At 41.1% G+C, this 15,612-nt stretch overlaps 1 protein-coding gene across 1 annotated transcript in view; it reads right to left on the bottom strand.

Moving 5' to 3' along the window:
• Positions 1-7,900: 7,900 nt before the first annotated feature.
• Positions 7,901-15,612, bottom strand: part of PACRG (parkin coregulated) — a gene marked incomplete at both ends in the record, with an annotated part of 215,140 nt that continues 207,428 nt past the window's right edge. Inside the window, 1 exon segment of the mRNA XM_082299625.1 lies at positions 7,901-8,055. Coding sequence (XP_082155751.1) covers positions 7,901-8,055 — 155 coding nt within the window.

Here is a 15,612-nt window from a genome sequence, read left to right as displayed (position 1 = left end):
TTCCTTCTGCAGAAGCAGCTGGATTTGCTGCTGTTTGTGCAGAGCAGCTTGGATGCTGGCTTTGGCTGCCTGCAGGTTCACAGCACTGGAATGTTTCTGGTGGGCTTTTCCTCCTTCATTAGGAACATTCTTGTGATGCGGGGGATTCCTATCAAAATTATCATCACCCTCACAACGCCAGTCATTCCCCAGCCTTTGAATACAGACAGCTGCCAAGCTACAGAAAACATAGCTGTGCCTCTACAGAATTCCTCACAGAGGGTTTTTTTTTCCCTTAATGTTACATTTTAACGTGCTTATAACACCCAGCCCCTATGGGGGAGTGAACAAAAGGCCTTTTAAAGGCAATCTTTCAGAATGCTCCAATTGTGCCCTTAATTGCATGTAAGTACATGTGGGCTCAGCTCTATGCAGACATAGTTTTAGCTGTAGGTTGATTTGAAGCAAGCCACACATTTCATTGCAAAGCAATGCATAAAAGCACACACAAGAAAAGAAAGCTTTAATTTAGTCACATTACTACTGTAAGTAATAATACATAGCAAGCAATAATCAGATGCAAGAAGTTTAGAGCAGATGTTCCCTTTGATTCTTGAGGGAGTGCAGTAGCAATTTCTTCCTTTGTAACAGACATAGATGATTCAGTATTAGTAAAAAAAGTGTCAGGCATGGAGTTCTACCAGTAAATAGCTGAGGAATAAGTCACACTGTGAAATGTGGGGCTGAATGAAGGCATCCAGGTATCTCCCCTCCCTGTACTAAGAGCATTTTGAGGGAGATTACTAATCTTTGGGTTTAGAGTAGTGGTTTAAGTACTATTTCTGCTAGATTCTATTCTTCCCCCTACCCCTGGAAGGATTTAGTTGCTTTCCAAAGAGGTGGAGCATTGCAGACCACCCACCTCAGAGTCCCTCGCTCAGCATGTGATGGGGAACAGGCTTTCTCCAGTCTGGAAAACACCACCAACAGCCCACGCGGGAAAAGAGGCTCAGCGGGTTGAGCTACTGGCTAGGAGGAGCCAGGCTCAGCACCATGATGCCTGGTGATATCCTGGCTCTGATGGTGACACCATCCCATCCAGCAAGGCAGGATGTTGCCATGAGTACACTGGGGCAGAGAGGGCAGTACCTAGAGGAGAAGACACCTGTTGAACACATGCTGCCTTCCCAGCAACATCAGCAGCTCCAAGCAGGCCTTGGAAGTCACATAGGAATTGAGGGGAGAAGTCCCAGGCTGCCTCATATCACAGCAGTGGGGCAACTGTCTGGCCCTCCTCAGGAGCAGAGCCTAGAAGGGCTCTGCCAAAGAAAACCCAGAAAACTCCCAGCCACAGAAAGAACCCAGGCTGTAGCAAATGGTAGCCCAGAGAGGCAGGGGGTTGGGATGTGCAGCTGCAGGGGCCCAAAAAGCTCAACAAATGCAGCCACTAAGTGCTCACAATGAGAGCAAAAGGTGGGAAGCCAAGAGCTTCCCACCATTTGCTCTCATTCCTGTCACCCACCTGCAGCAGAGCTAATGTTTTCCACCCCAGAGCTGCTCCCTGGGCAGTAGCTGAGGCAAAACATCTCTGGAATAAGTCCTCCTCCATTCTCTTCCTCCATAATGCAGTGTATTGGAAGAAAGAGATGCAAGTTCCCCAAAACTCACATTTTCCAAAACATAAACTGTCAAGGAAAAGCCTTTGCCGGAATAGCTGCTCACTCCTGGTCTTTTCTCATCAGCTTCCCCCCTACCCACCCAGCTCCCTCAGCATCTCTTCCAGCTCGGCACAGCACCACAGGGACCCAGGAGAAGCGGGAAGCAAAAACACATGAAAATGAAGTAATGAGACTAATGCACAAGATGGAGATGGCCAGAGGCAGGGATATCATTCCCTGCTTCTAGGGCTAGAGTTAGGTAAGCCAAGCTGCTTTTCAGTAATTGCTCCTTAGGGAAGGGCTTAGGAGTTACACCCAGAAAACAGAAACTGAAATTTGATACAAAAACTGGATGGACCACACACTTAAAACCAGGTCCCCTGATTAACTCAATAATATGCAACCTGAGGTAGATGCTTTATATCAGACATTAATTTTCCCTGCCTATACCCAGTGTGCTTCATCATCCTGCACTGCTATAGATGTTGTTGACAGGCTGTGCTTGTGATGTGGAGACCTCCTTGAGATTTCTGATGTGTTTTGAGGAGTTTGTGCACAGGGTTTCTTTGATCACTATGCCCATATCAGAGTGCAATGTGATTTCATGCAAGGCCACTACGACTCTGTGGCAGTCACAGAGCTGCAGTGGCTGCAATGCTTTTTGAAGAGGAGTATGCTACCAAAAGCATCCATGCACTTACCTGCAGTCACATGAAGTATGGCAGTCTAAATTAATTTCTACCAAGTTGTGCATCATATGGCTACAGAAGCAGAAGAGGTGCAGGTCCACAGGCAACATGTTCCCACTGCTGCAGAGCAAGCTACAACAGCAGGCTGGTATGTAGCTGATCCCATTCTGCCCTCCAACAGCCTTAACCTTTGATTTTATTTTTTTTTCCCAAATGAATTGTGCTGATGCAGATAAACACAGGAAGTTTGGATTGCTGAGACCATTTAATAAATTAAGGGTATGTCATACTCTTTTCTTAAGACAGCGATACAAGATCTAAAACAGTGGTGCTCTGTTTACGTGCACCCTTTCTTCCTATTACCTCCATGCATTAACCCAACTTCACCAAGGCAGAGTAAGGAGGCTGGGATTTAACTTCTTTCAGTATTTGAAAAGCACTAGGATTACTTCCCATTTCATCCCCTCTCACCCCACACCCCCAGCAGCTAGGGTCAGCAGACCATAGCAAATGCAGAGGGCTCCTGTGCATGGGCACCCACAGCAGCAGCAGAGAGGGCACAGTCCCAAAAATGCCCCGGTCACAGCCTTGCCAACATGGCTGTGCCCTGAGCTTTCTCTTCCATGAGGGTTTCCATTCTTCTGTAGCTTAAGGCTTTTGCTTTATGTGAGGGGGCTCTGTTGGCCAAAAAAAAAAAAAAAAAAAAAAAAAATCTGAGCAGCCCTCTTCTTTCCCCTTGAGGAAGGGCACTCAGGGCAAGTGCCACAGCAGGGTGATCAAGATTAGGTGCTTCTGCTGCTAATGGGGAAGCCCAGAGAGGTGAGCAGCGTCACCCACTCCAGGCACGCTGACCCTGTCCTGCTGCACACAACCCACACCAAGAGCACAAGGGGTTATGAGCCAGGGGTTTGCAAGAGCTGCTCAACTCCTGAGTGACATTGGTAAAAAAAATTTCTTGATTTGTGGCATCACAAATGGGACATGAAGCACAAAGCTGACTGCCTGCTCTGCAAGAAACATACTTTTTCCTCCCTGAGGCTGCAGTTTGCTGTCTCTACTCAAGCAGGCTTCCACCCACCTCTCCAGAAGCCACCACACACCGTCCAAGGAGGGGAGAGCTCTAAGCAAGGAGCCCCACAGACATACCCAGGCTGGATTCACTAGGCAAGAACAAGAACAGCTAAGATATGCCCCACCACACACATTCCCCTTCCCTCCCCTCGCATGCCGGAAGGATTATGGGGCCAGTGCAGGGAACTTCTTGTCCTGCCAGGGCATAAACCTTCCTCTCCCGGTCTCCAGGAGGCACAAAGCAGCTCTGAGAGGTTGCAAGCAGACAGGCTTTATATAGAGTTGCCACAAACATCACTGCTTTTATTTAGGGCAGAAAACACAGGATGTTACAGATGAGTGGAAAAATGTGATGTGCCCCATTGCCTGCAGAGCCCCTCAGACTGGAGAGTGCTTTTCTGGAAGTCAGAGGGTCTCCAGACAGGATTAGGAAAGCACATAGTGTCTGCTCTAACTTTTTATTTTTGCCCTGCTTGGCTGCAGCTACACCTCCCTGCACTCCACACACAAACACCCTCCCAGCTAGGGTCCCATACCTTCCCTCCCACTTACAACTTCCCATAGCCCTTTTGTATTTGACTCCTGGGAGACTCTTTTCAAACTTTTTTGGCAGCTCCATCTCTTGGAAACACTGGAAAGCTACCAGTGAGAAGCCTGGCTCCGGCTCCCTGCCACCAGTGCTGGCAGCAGCTTGCTCTGTCCTCTGCCAGGCTCTGCCCCTCTGCAGGAGCCCATGGGCAGCCCCAGCCCAAGCTGGGCAGGAGCCACAGCCACCCCTGCCCACCTTCACATGGGCAACTCAGAGCATTCAGTGGATCAATAACTTGCACAGTGACTGCTCTGTAGCACCTGACAGCATTCACAAAGTTCCAGAGTTCCCTAAACTCTGACACCTGTTACAGAGTTCCCTTATACAGCTTTGGGGAGGAATCATCAAAAATATTTTATTTTATGCTTGTTTTCATGATCACACATGACACAAAGCAGCCACAAGTACATTTTCTCCCCCTAACGTTACCACATGCTTTTTATTCTTCAAGCTAAACAGTTGCCAGCCAACCTAACATGTTTATTGAGATAAACTGGAGATATTTAAAACACGTAGTTTCAGAAAACCAGCACTTAAACTTAACTTCCACACATTTGCTCACTGATGCTCCTTACCTTACCATCACTAAGGAGAAAGCAGCAGAAAACCCCAGAGTAAGATACAAACCACATCACTTCTGTAAAGCCAAATTAGCCTTAATAGTGCTACTTAATTTATACCCCTTGAAACACCTGGCCCAGGGTACCTTTTAATTGATTACAATTAAAAAGTGTTGATTGGCTTTCCCCTAGCATCAGTGACCATGATCTGGTCAAAAGAGAGGCAGTTACTATTTTTTAACCATAATTCTGGTTTTTTCAGCATAGTAAGACATCTAAGCAGTATATTGAATGACACAGTATTACTTGTATGCTTAAGCACCTGAGTCCTTGATCTTGTGCTTTATAAAGTGCTCTGAGCAGTGCTGTAATTGCCTATAAATATGCTGCTGATCATGCTTAAAGGGACATTGTCAAGGTTGGAAGGCCTACAGTTTGACTTAACAAAATGACATCTTAAAGTAGTTTAATTTTCAGTGTTCCTAAATTACCAACCTGTGGGTTTTATCATGCTTCTTTTTATCAGTTCAGCTCTGAGAAATAATAAGGTTATGGGAGAATGTTCACTTTTAAATCAATGGACCAGGCATACGAATAGTATGATGGAGGCTAATGTTCCCATCCTGACCATGCAAATAAAAGCACTTTTCTATAAAACTTATTTTTCCTTATGTGAATATGTATGACCTCTATTGCCCTTATGGTTTGCCATAAGGTCACCCCTTGTTGAACCAACGTATTGTGAAAGAAATCTTCAAGAAAGAGCACAAGTCTGAGGCCATCAGGCCTGGCCAAGTCTGCAGCTTCACAAGGTACCCATTTTCCATGGTGTGTCTTTGTCAGTCAGCAGTCTTGTCCTAGGTGAGCTGAAGGGGAAGGGATGCAAAAGAGGGTGTTGGGGAACAGAATTAAAAAGGCTGGTGAGGCACCTGAAACTTCTCATCCTCAGCAGAGCTGTTGGGAATGCAGAGGAGTGATGGGATGGGGAAAATCCAGGGCTGAGAAGCCTTTCCCTCACTGTCCCTTCTGTGAGCAGCTCTGTGGCTGGAGCCCAGCGTCAGGGGAACTGAAGCCAGCTATTGAGGAGCTTTTTGATCTCAGGCAAAGAGCAGTACTGGACTTCTCTTAAGGAAAGAATACAAATAGCTGAGGAGTGAAAGGTGGCCTGGGAATTCTCCTTTTATGAAGGGCTTGGTTTGTTTCTGAGCTGAATAACTCAGCTCCCTCTGAGCTGCAGTCTTCCAGCACAGTCTGTACTCATGGGAAACCTGCAATGCCACAGTTACCAAATCCATAGATGTCAGCAAATGAAAAAGTATGGCTCATTGGTGCCAGGGACAATGCAAGGCAAATGGGGAGAAGCTGTAAGTGAAGGCTGTGTGGATAGTGACAGGGTGGCTGTGTAGAAAGGCATTTTTGGAGAAGAAGACGTGGCCTATGCCCCCCTGCAGTATCCTGCTAAGCTCTGTGCTGCCAGGTTTGAAGACAAAGCTCTTGAGATTACAAAAGCATGGGCCTAGAGCCAGACTTCACCTCCCTTTCTGCCTGGAAGGTGAAAGATTTGTAGATACCCTAGAGATGAGGCAGAGTTTTGTACATGTTTATCCATCACAGCGTATGTTGGACAGAGGACAGACCTTGTCTAAACTGCAGGGACTTGAGGGTAGCCCTGGAAAAACTGTAAAACAAAACTCAGGAAGAACCAAAAAAACAGAAAAGAAAGGCCTATGGAGCCTGGGAAAGAAGCACACCTCCAGCAGCCATGGCTAAAACAGGGGCTGATGAGGGCTCATGGCTGGTGGCATCACTTGAAGGTGCAGCTCCTCAGAGAGGTGGGAAGAGTAAAAATCTTCACTTTTTTTTCATTTACAGGAATGAGAAGAAAGTAAAAGGAAATCCTCAGGCTGAAGATGCCACAGAACAGGAAAAGGCAAGTTCTAATGTCAATCTAATGACAGATATGACAAAGTTTCAGCAGGTGGGAAGGTGCTTCCCACACTTCCAGCAGGCTTCCCAGAGAGCAGGGCTGTGTCTCTCACTCGGGCAAGACTTTTAAGGTGTGAATATGGATGTGGATAAGCACTTGGAAAAAGTCTCATGTGTCTAACATCAAAGAGTGCATTTCAGGCTCTTAACAGTTACAGCGAAATGCTTGAAAGTGCAACTTGCATACATTTGAAGAGCTCCAGAAACCAGAATAAAAGCCAGATGAGCCCAAAGTCTTTTAAAGTACTTTTTAAAATGTCATGTTTTTAGGCAAAGTTCATATCTCTGGTTTGTTTTGAGCTGACTCAATAATTTTAAATGGTTGTCCTTGAGAATTGTCAGATTGCTTTTTTTTTTTTTTTTTTTGTAGGTTTATTCCATAGAAATGCTTAAAAAGCAATAAAGTCAATCTCAATAGCTTTGCTTAAATCCATGTTTATATCAGTTCTGTGTTATGGGTACACAGGGAGAAACTAACTGAGTAGGAAATTGTAAGGGATTCCTACAACAATAGCTGCATTGTTTGCACACATACACACCATAATAATAACAACAGAAAAGCAATAGCAACCTTGCAGTTACAAAAATACCAAGTGCCCTTTAAAAATGTACGTGTACATTCTGTGTTTACCTAGTGTCGCTAGGAACCAATACTTTATTTATGCTGTATCTTCCATCTGATTTATTCAGGTTTTTTTCTGGGCTTCTTTTCTTCATAACTGTGTTTGTGCCTTATGTTCACCAAGAGAAACCCAAATTCCATGAGTAAACACCTGGAAGCTGAGAACAGGAGTGTGTAAGAAACCTTGATTAATTTAATGACAGTGCTTTATAATGGAAAATATAAATTTTCCTTCTGCAATTGGTATATACATTCAACAGTTTTATTGTACGTCAGTGCACATTATTCAGCACAGCTGCTAGAGAGGCATTGCTGAACTGGTGTTTCTCTTCCATGACAAACACCTATTAAGCAGTCAGCATAAACTCTTCTTGTTACAGCCTCTGACATCACCCTCAGGGCAAGCGGACACAGAACAGCAATTGCTGAATCGCGTATGAAAATTATAGTTTTATTGTCTACACAAGTGAAGGTTTAACTCAGATTCCTGTTCAAGTCAGCTCTGTTATAAAGGAGTGATTCTTTCAGGGAACAAACAAGCACAGTACACCATTGTAATCAAAGGAACAGACACTATTTATGTATTGGAAAGCCTTGTTCACAATAGTGCTAACACTCCAATGCCCCAGAAGCCACTATTTTAGCAGCTGTAGAGAAAATAAAGCATGACTAACAAGATGCCATACAGAGTCAGATACAGTTTTTTTAGAGCACAGATGGAATCATCCCATTTAATATAATTCAGTTTAAATGCACGACCAATAAGTGGGGATCATGTATTTAATGTTTATATAAGCATGTTCTCCACCGTAGCGTTCAAAGAGTTCCAGTGTCTCTTGAATGAGAACTCCAACATTTTCACGCTTCTGCTGGCTGTATTCTATCCCATCACCTAAATTAACTGGTTAATAAAAGACAAAAAAAAAAAAAAAAAAGAAAAAAAAGAAAAAGAAAAGAATTATATTGAATTTTGTCTTACACTTCAAAATAATGACATAGGAAATTGCAATTACTGGTCAATTACTGTGCCTCTATTAGAAACTTTTCTGTGACATGAAACAGAGCTGAATTTGAAAACAGGATGGGTTTGGTATCTCTATAAGGCTTTGCTCAGGCTCCAGCTTCAAATGCTTTCAAAATGTACGTATGCATTACTTCAGTACCTAAGCAAAAATCCTAATGAAACTAAACACATTCTTTTATAAGATGAATGTGGATTCTCACTTTCACAGTTCACCTCTAAAACCATTACTACTTTATTTTTAACACTGCTTACTTAAGACAAAATTCTACTGCCAGATGCATAAACACTTGTCTAAAAAATGACTTATTCTAGACTTGTTATGGTTTGAAATCTTAACTAGGTATTAGTTTGGGGTGCTCCACATTAGTCATCATATTAACACATTTTTGTTGTTCCTGATAGAGGGAACTTAGCTAAAAGAGATTTTTTGGTGTATATCATGGTGCTCATTCAATTTCAGCTTCCTGAAAAATGTGTAAAATTAAGTCAATGTCAAAAGGACAAATTATTGCAGCCCCCAGGTGCAGTAACATTTACTGCTGTTTTCTCTGACATGGACTAGCAAGGATGACACACGCTCATACACACAGACCATAATTCTTTAAAAATCAGTATGAATACCGTGACACCAAAATAAAATCAATAAGAAATAACTTCACCTACAAAGTTGCTGAGAGATTTAAAGGTAGAAAATATATTTCATTTGGTTTTAAAACAATATTCTGAAAAGTATCAGAAAAAGTGTCTGTATATATATTCCAAGACGTGTGAAAACTAATTTGGAAGGGGCAAAATGTACTCAGATCCCGTTTGGTGTAGTGGGGGAGGTGGGGCAGCTGTCACACTGCTGTAGGTTAGTCCACATGCAAGCAGCCAGTGGCCTCACTCGGCAGTGGTGACAATGTGCCCATGTTAACATCTCAAACACTCAGTGGCAGAGAAAGAGCCACTTTCTTTCAGCCAGAGAAAGACCCATTTGTCAAGACAATGCAACTTCTCAGGCAGAGCCGGCCTTTCACATTTGAAACAGGGCAAACACGAGGGCAAGGGTAGATTTTGCCCCCACTGCTGCTTCCAGATCCCCAGGTTGATGCAATGTAGATGTACAACTCCACCCATCCTCACAGCCTCTTCTAGATCTAAGCCCAAAGATCTGGATTTAAAGCTTGTGGTTTTGTTACCAGCAAAAACTGAAGAACCACGATCATGAAGAAACAGCTGGTGAACATGGGTAAAAATCACCCTTTTGATGAATTTTCCTGTAAAATATCTGACTGCTTACACATATTTATGTCACTTTACTTTTTATGAAATGGTTACACAAATACAGACGTGACATACAAGGACTGTGCTTCTGAGTGGGAAGGAGGTAATTTTTTAAAATTATGATTATTTTTAAGCACACAAATATTTTCCAAGACATTAACTGTTAATTTCATTGACATGAAAAGCCAGGATTGTGACAACAGAATTTATTACAATGAATTTACTGTAATGCTATAAATAACAGATTATGAGAGTGCATAGAAAACACCAAGAACTATTAAAAAAAGGATTAACTTATACAAAAAAAACAGTCCAAAAAGAAAATCACACCACAACTGAGTGCAATTTAGAGTAAACATGGTTTGCTCTTGCAGAAGGCAACTGAGATAACTGTGCCTCATCACCTGTCTTGCATGTGCACTGCAAGCCCTCCCCAGAACACCTGGAGGTATTTCTGATTTCACCAGTTTGAGCAAAGGAAATCCTGAACCTTGACCTAAGTCTTGGCAAATACGTAAAGGAATTACTGACTTTCCAACCATATGTCTATTATCTGTAATTTTAAGCCTACACACATGCTCTGCTAATGAGCTTACACAGCTTTCATCGTTCTTTCAAAGAAGTAGTAAAAAAAATCAGCTGTCTGGAAGTAATGGTGATACATTTCTAAGGAAGTCTGGGGGAGGCCAATGAGAAGCCACGATAACGCTGGTAGCAGAGGTATTTTCCAGAATTGCATGTTACAATCTTTATTATTGAGCATAGTCTGTACAAAAAATTATGTCTTAGATGCTTGATTAAAAGGTATCTAAGAGTATGAGGCAATGATAAAGGAAAGAGTCTGCAAGGGAAGACTGAATGTGTGATGTGTAGACCGTCATTACAATTTTTTTTTCCTACAGACCATCTGTGCTATATGAAGGTTTGTATCCTCAAGACAGCCATAATCCACACTAATGTCATGACACAAGCTACAACCAACAATACTAGAAAGGTTATGTCAGCATCGAGGTCACCTGGTAAGTATTAAAATAGCTATCCTATGTACTTACAGGAATTAACAAAGCTTTCATACAAAAAAGATAATCATTAACCCAAGAGGACAACATCCATTAAATGGATGAGTCAGAATGATCTGCCCAATGCATCTAAGGGTAAATATCTACTCATAATAATAATGATGATTAGCAGGAAAAAAATAGCCACTAAAGTATAGCGGTCTCAGCAAGCCCTTCTCTGGTTTGACTTTATTTCCAAGTTAGTTTGCCTGAGAAGCCAGCTTTGTCAGCCACAAAAATGTTGCATATGTAAAGTGTGAACATGGATCTGATTCAAACTCTTTATGAAGTTGTCCTTTGTGAGGAAGAATAAATCAACATGAAAATGCTGGGATGCACATTTGTCATATCTCTGCCTCAAAGTGAAACGTCTGGCAAATTCAGCATGCACCAAGAACTCATTTCAGAGTAAATGTTATTTCTATGTTTAGAAGAAATGCACTGAAGGACTACCAACAGATCTAGAGGATTGCTATCAGGAAAAGATCTTACTTTCCCTTTCTAGATCAAAAAGTTAGTTCCCAGTCTCCCAAATCATGCACCAAAGGTTTTATGGTGCTTGAAGTGAAGTGAAAGTCTTTGCACCTGTCAAGACCTGTGTTAGCTGATGAAATCACCCGGCACACCAAGGCCAGGAGCGGCACTCCCTGCCCTCCCAATGCCAGCTGCTGTAGCCAAGGAAACCCTGCTCAGACCCTCAGGGACTGAACTCAGCATTTGGCAGGGAACAGAGGAGGATTTGAATTTTGCTATAAAAGGTGGTTTGTATTTGAGTCTAGACATGCTTCTATTCATGATTCAGGATATTAAAGAAATTCTGGTGTTATTTGTATTCTATGACATTTCATTTTAAAGTTTCACTAGGGTAATGCTACAAATCTAAAATTTTATTGCTTTAAAGAAGGACAAGCAAGTTCCTCTCTATGCACTAAGAGCCTGATATGGCAGTTTTGACATCCTGGAGTTGACAAGAAAGGTAAACCAACCCTTAAACTCACTCAGATCTATTCTTAACTCTAGACATTTGTTAGCATCTGAAAGTGTCCAAGACATTGTTTTAGTTTATTAGATTTCACTTCAAGGCAGGCCAGATCTCAAAAAGAGGAGTTTTTAATCCCCTAAATATGTTGCTTGTAAGTATTTCACAGAGACCAGAGGTTGCTCCTGGTGGTGATTGTTCCAAAGGTTCTGCTTTACACAAATTAGTCAGGGTTTTCATACACCTGTTGTTGCAGGGATGTCATAGATCTTGGGATATTAGATTTTCCACAAATGTTAAATACCTGAGGAATGCTTAGTACTGGAATAACAAAATATATTTCTGAAGTGACTGTGAAGACAGCCCCATGTCCCCAGTTTAGACAACATTTTAAATCAAATCATAACTCAATTGTCATTCCTTTATTCTTTACTGATGAAAGTGGTTTTTTACTGATTTTAAGTGCATATAGTCACACTTCTGTATTTCAACTTGTCTTGGAACAAATGATTCTTGGAAGAAATTTTTGAAGTGCTACTAGTTAACAAAGAGCTCTGGTAATAATGGAGTGAGCTTTTTTGTCGGCTTTTTCTTTTTTTTGTACACAAATCAATAAAACTACTTGCAAAGATAGGCATCATTCCTTCCTTTTGGATCTTGAGAAACAAAGATACTGAAAGGTAAAGCGACTTGCTCCAAGTCATGGAAGGTATCAGTCACAAACTCAACTTTTATTGTCAATAATGAAAGTACTATTTATGGTAAAATACAACCATGGAAAAAATCGGTTTTAAGCAGCTCAGTTCACCCTAGTCAAACCAACACGTATTTTCAGCAATTAGAATGACTACAGTAATGCAACATGCTAACCTGAATGTTAGTTCAAAACAAAAAAAGCTAGCTGCATTGAGATTGAACCTGTCACATAACAAAATGCAGTTAAGCAGTACAAACTAGCATTAAAACATTTTGAGGAAAACTTCAAGACTTTCTTTCCCTCTAGGAGTCATCACCAATATGAAGAAATAAATGGAAGCTGATTTAATCTATAGGCTGGCATGCATCTATGTCAGGGTTCACATCATGTAAGTTCACTGCTCAGGTACAGTTCAGAGCTTAATTCAAAGTCTTCTTGTTAGGATAAATTTAATTGTCATAGAATGTGTTGGCTTCCTGACTGGAGTGGAAAATGAAAGCCCTGATGAGTCAGTGTGGGGAGAGAGAGGAAGGCTCCTCTGCACCACTCCTATCACTGTGACTCAGAACTGTGCTTTGAAATTGTCAGCTCCAGGAAAGATGAGGTAGTTCAGTCTCCCTGTTCATTTAATTGAAAGTCTGTGAAAAGTCACAGGGTAAGACTCTAAACCCCTCCTGTCTGCTAAGAAACAGTGGGACATTGCCAGTTCATTTCACTCAGGATAAGGAAGAGACACCAGGAGGTTATGACTTCTGGTTTTTACTAACCCACACAGAGAACCCCATGTTCCCTCTGTGAAGGCTCATAGTAATGTGAACATCAGTTTTAAATGTTCCTTAGGATAAGTCTAGATTATGTACACACTAAGTGCAAACTGGCCTCATGCAGGCTGGCCCCAAAGCTAGAGTGTTGAAAAGAAGAGCTCATAGAGTAGTTTATGTTGGAAGGAACCTCTGGAGTCATCTGGTCCAAATGCTCTGCTCTAAGTCAGCTCCGTTTCCTAAGTTAGATCAGGTTGCTCAGGGTGGAATATCTGCTGTTGCTCAGCACAGAGCAATCCCAGAACAGGAAATGGTGCAGAGATCTCTTTGAGCTGGAGAGATTTTCACCAGCCATTTCAAATGTGATGGAGGAGAGTGCTACTCCTTTAATATAAAAATGTCTTTCATGAAGGAGGGTTTGCTGGAGTTAAAAATGTAATAGGGAGAATTCTTATCTGTTATGATACAAAAAAAAAAAAAAAAAAAAAAAAAAAAAATCTAAACTTTTGGTATAGTAACAGATTACCACATATATAACACTGCTTTTGGAAGCTTAATCTTATTCCAAGGAAAGAAGCACAAATTTGGCTGAAAAATCAATAAAATTTAATAAACACTCTGACTTGAAATCATGAAACAATTTAAAAAACTCAACATGTATATTTCAAAGTACTTTAAAACACTGAAGCTGAATGTATTAATATAACTTAAGAAGGCCAAATCTTTGAATAAGCACAGACCTGTTTTTTGACACTATCAACACTTGTCTCTTGCTTTACTTGGCTCTTCCTTCTATTTTTCATCACTAGTGCTGAGTGTTTATCACTTTACGATGCTACAGTACTGCAGAGATTGCAGAAGAATGTTTCAGTCCAAGAAGGCATATATGCTTGGAATTTAAAAAGAATACTAATATAGAGACATTTCAGCTCATCATGTCTTAGAGAAGATTTTCTTAATTCTCATTGAAGGCATTTTGCTTTAGCACAAAATACAGATTCTTCCTATAGTTCTCTTCCATATGCAGCTAGCTTTTAGTTATTTCATAAATTAGCATTTATAGCAAAATGAAAGTGCTGTTACTATAAACGCTATTCAGAAAGTCAACAAGTCAGCAAGTAGACGAAGTGCTCTGATTGGACAGGAAACATGGAAATGATGTTTTCCTAATGATGTAAGCTAACTAGACATAGCTGCAACTACTTGCAAATTGCTGTAGTAAAAACCCAAACCAAAACAAAAACCTAAACCCAAAAAACCAGAAAACCCAACTGAAAATGAACCAAGACAGCAGCTGTTACTGCAGTTTTTCCATTTCCAGGAAATGTTAGCAATATCAGATGTAATCCTTTCTAAGCCCAGGTTTTGGGGTTTTTTGCTGTTTGATTTTTTTTAATAGAAGTACAAGAATGAAAAAAGAAATCACAGCTTTTGTAATAAAATTTATTAGCAAACATATCAATGTGGTAAAAAAGAAGAGAATATTTTTTCCTTTATGAGTACTTAAACTTCCCCAATTAATTTAGACTTTGAAGTGTGCTTATGTCTGTGCTACAGATCAATATCAAACAAAGTAGAGTTAAATAATTTTAGACAAATAGTATGCTCAACAGGGGAATGGAATTTGGAGGCTGACATCTTGTCGGCCTTGGTACACTCTTTACTATTGCAAAACAATATATTAGTCCCAAATCACACTTAATGTGCAACAAGAGTTGCACCAGTTACGTAAATCCAATGTTCTGCCAGTTGTTTTAGATATCTGTATATAAGCTAGTACAAAGTAAATAATATATTTTTTTGTTGGAAGTCATGTTTGTGTGTGCAAAATTTGCATAGCTTTGCTGGACTGATGTAAAATGTTTGTTCATGCCATTAATTTCTCATCCAAATATAGCATCATTAATGCAAAAGGAATTAAAACCATAAAAACCCAAATCTTTGCATGTGTGTGGAATGAACATAATTTATTTTTAGTGTAATTCAAAGTGACAAACCTGAAAGTCCTCAAGTGCTTCAAAGATCACTGATTTCAACATGGAACACAATCCTAAACCAGCCAATTTTTGACATTGAGTTACATACATACCTAAACCCAAGATGCTTAGCAATCCATCCTCCTTCCACCAATGGAAGTTTTGAATTATATGCAACCAAAATGCTTTTAAGGGGGAACCCTATGTTTTTCTTCACAAGCAAAAAGCTCAGTAATCCATTACTTTGTGTTAATAACTGCTGCTATGTTTGTACATCTGCCATGTACTAATGGAATCAGTTGTGTATAATTTCACCATTCAAAATCATTACCATTTGAGAACTCTGCTTGGTCTAGCTTGCCCATGAAAAATGGCAATGACAACTGAATTCCTTCAATGACTGCTTTCCTAACTTTGTGACAGAAGGGTGAACCCTTTGTTGTCATGGGAAGTTTCGCCTCAACCTGAGGAGAAACTTTTTTACATTGAGGGTGGCAGAGCACTGGAACAGGCAGCCAACGGAGGTCATGGGGTCTCCCTGTCTGGAGACATTCCAAACCCACCTGGACACATTCCTGTGTCACCTGCTTTAGCTGACCCTGCCTTGGCAGGGGGGTTGGACTACGTGATCTCCTTTCCAGCCCTAACTATTCTGTGATTCTGTGGAATGCAACTAAATAAAAATAGGTCAATGCAT

Source organism: Coloeus monedula, assembly GCF_965178545.1.
Source record: "Coloeus monedula genome assembly, chromosome: 2".
In the NCBI taxonomy this organism is placed as follows: domain Eukaryota; kingdom Metazoa; phylum Chordata; class Aves; order Passeriformes; family Corvidae; genus Coloeus; species Coloeus monedula.
The sequence above is the reverse complement of the archived record's forward strand: the minus strand, read 5'-3'. Positions and strand labels throughout refer to the sequence as shown.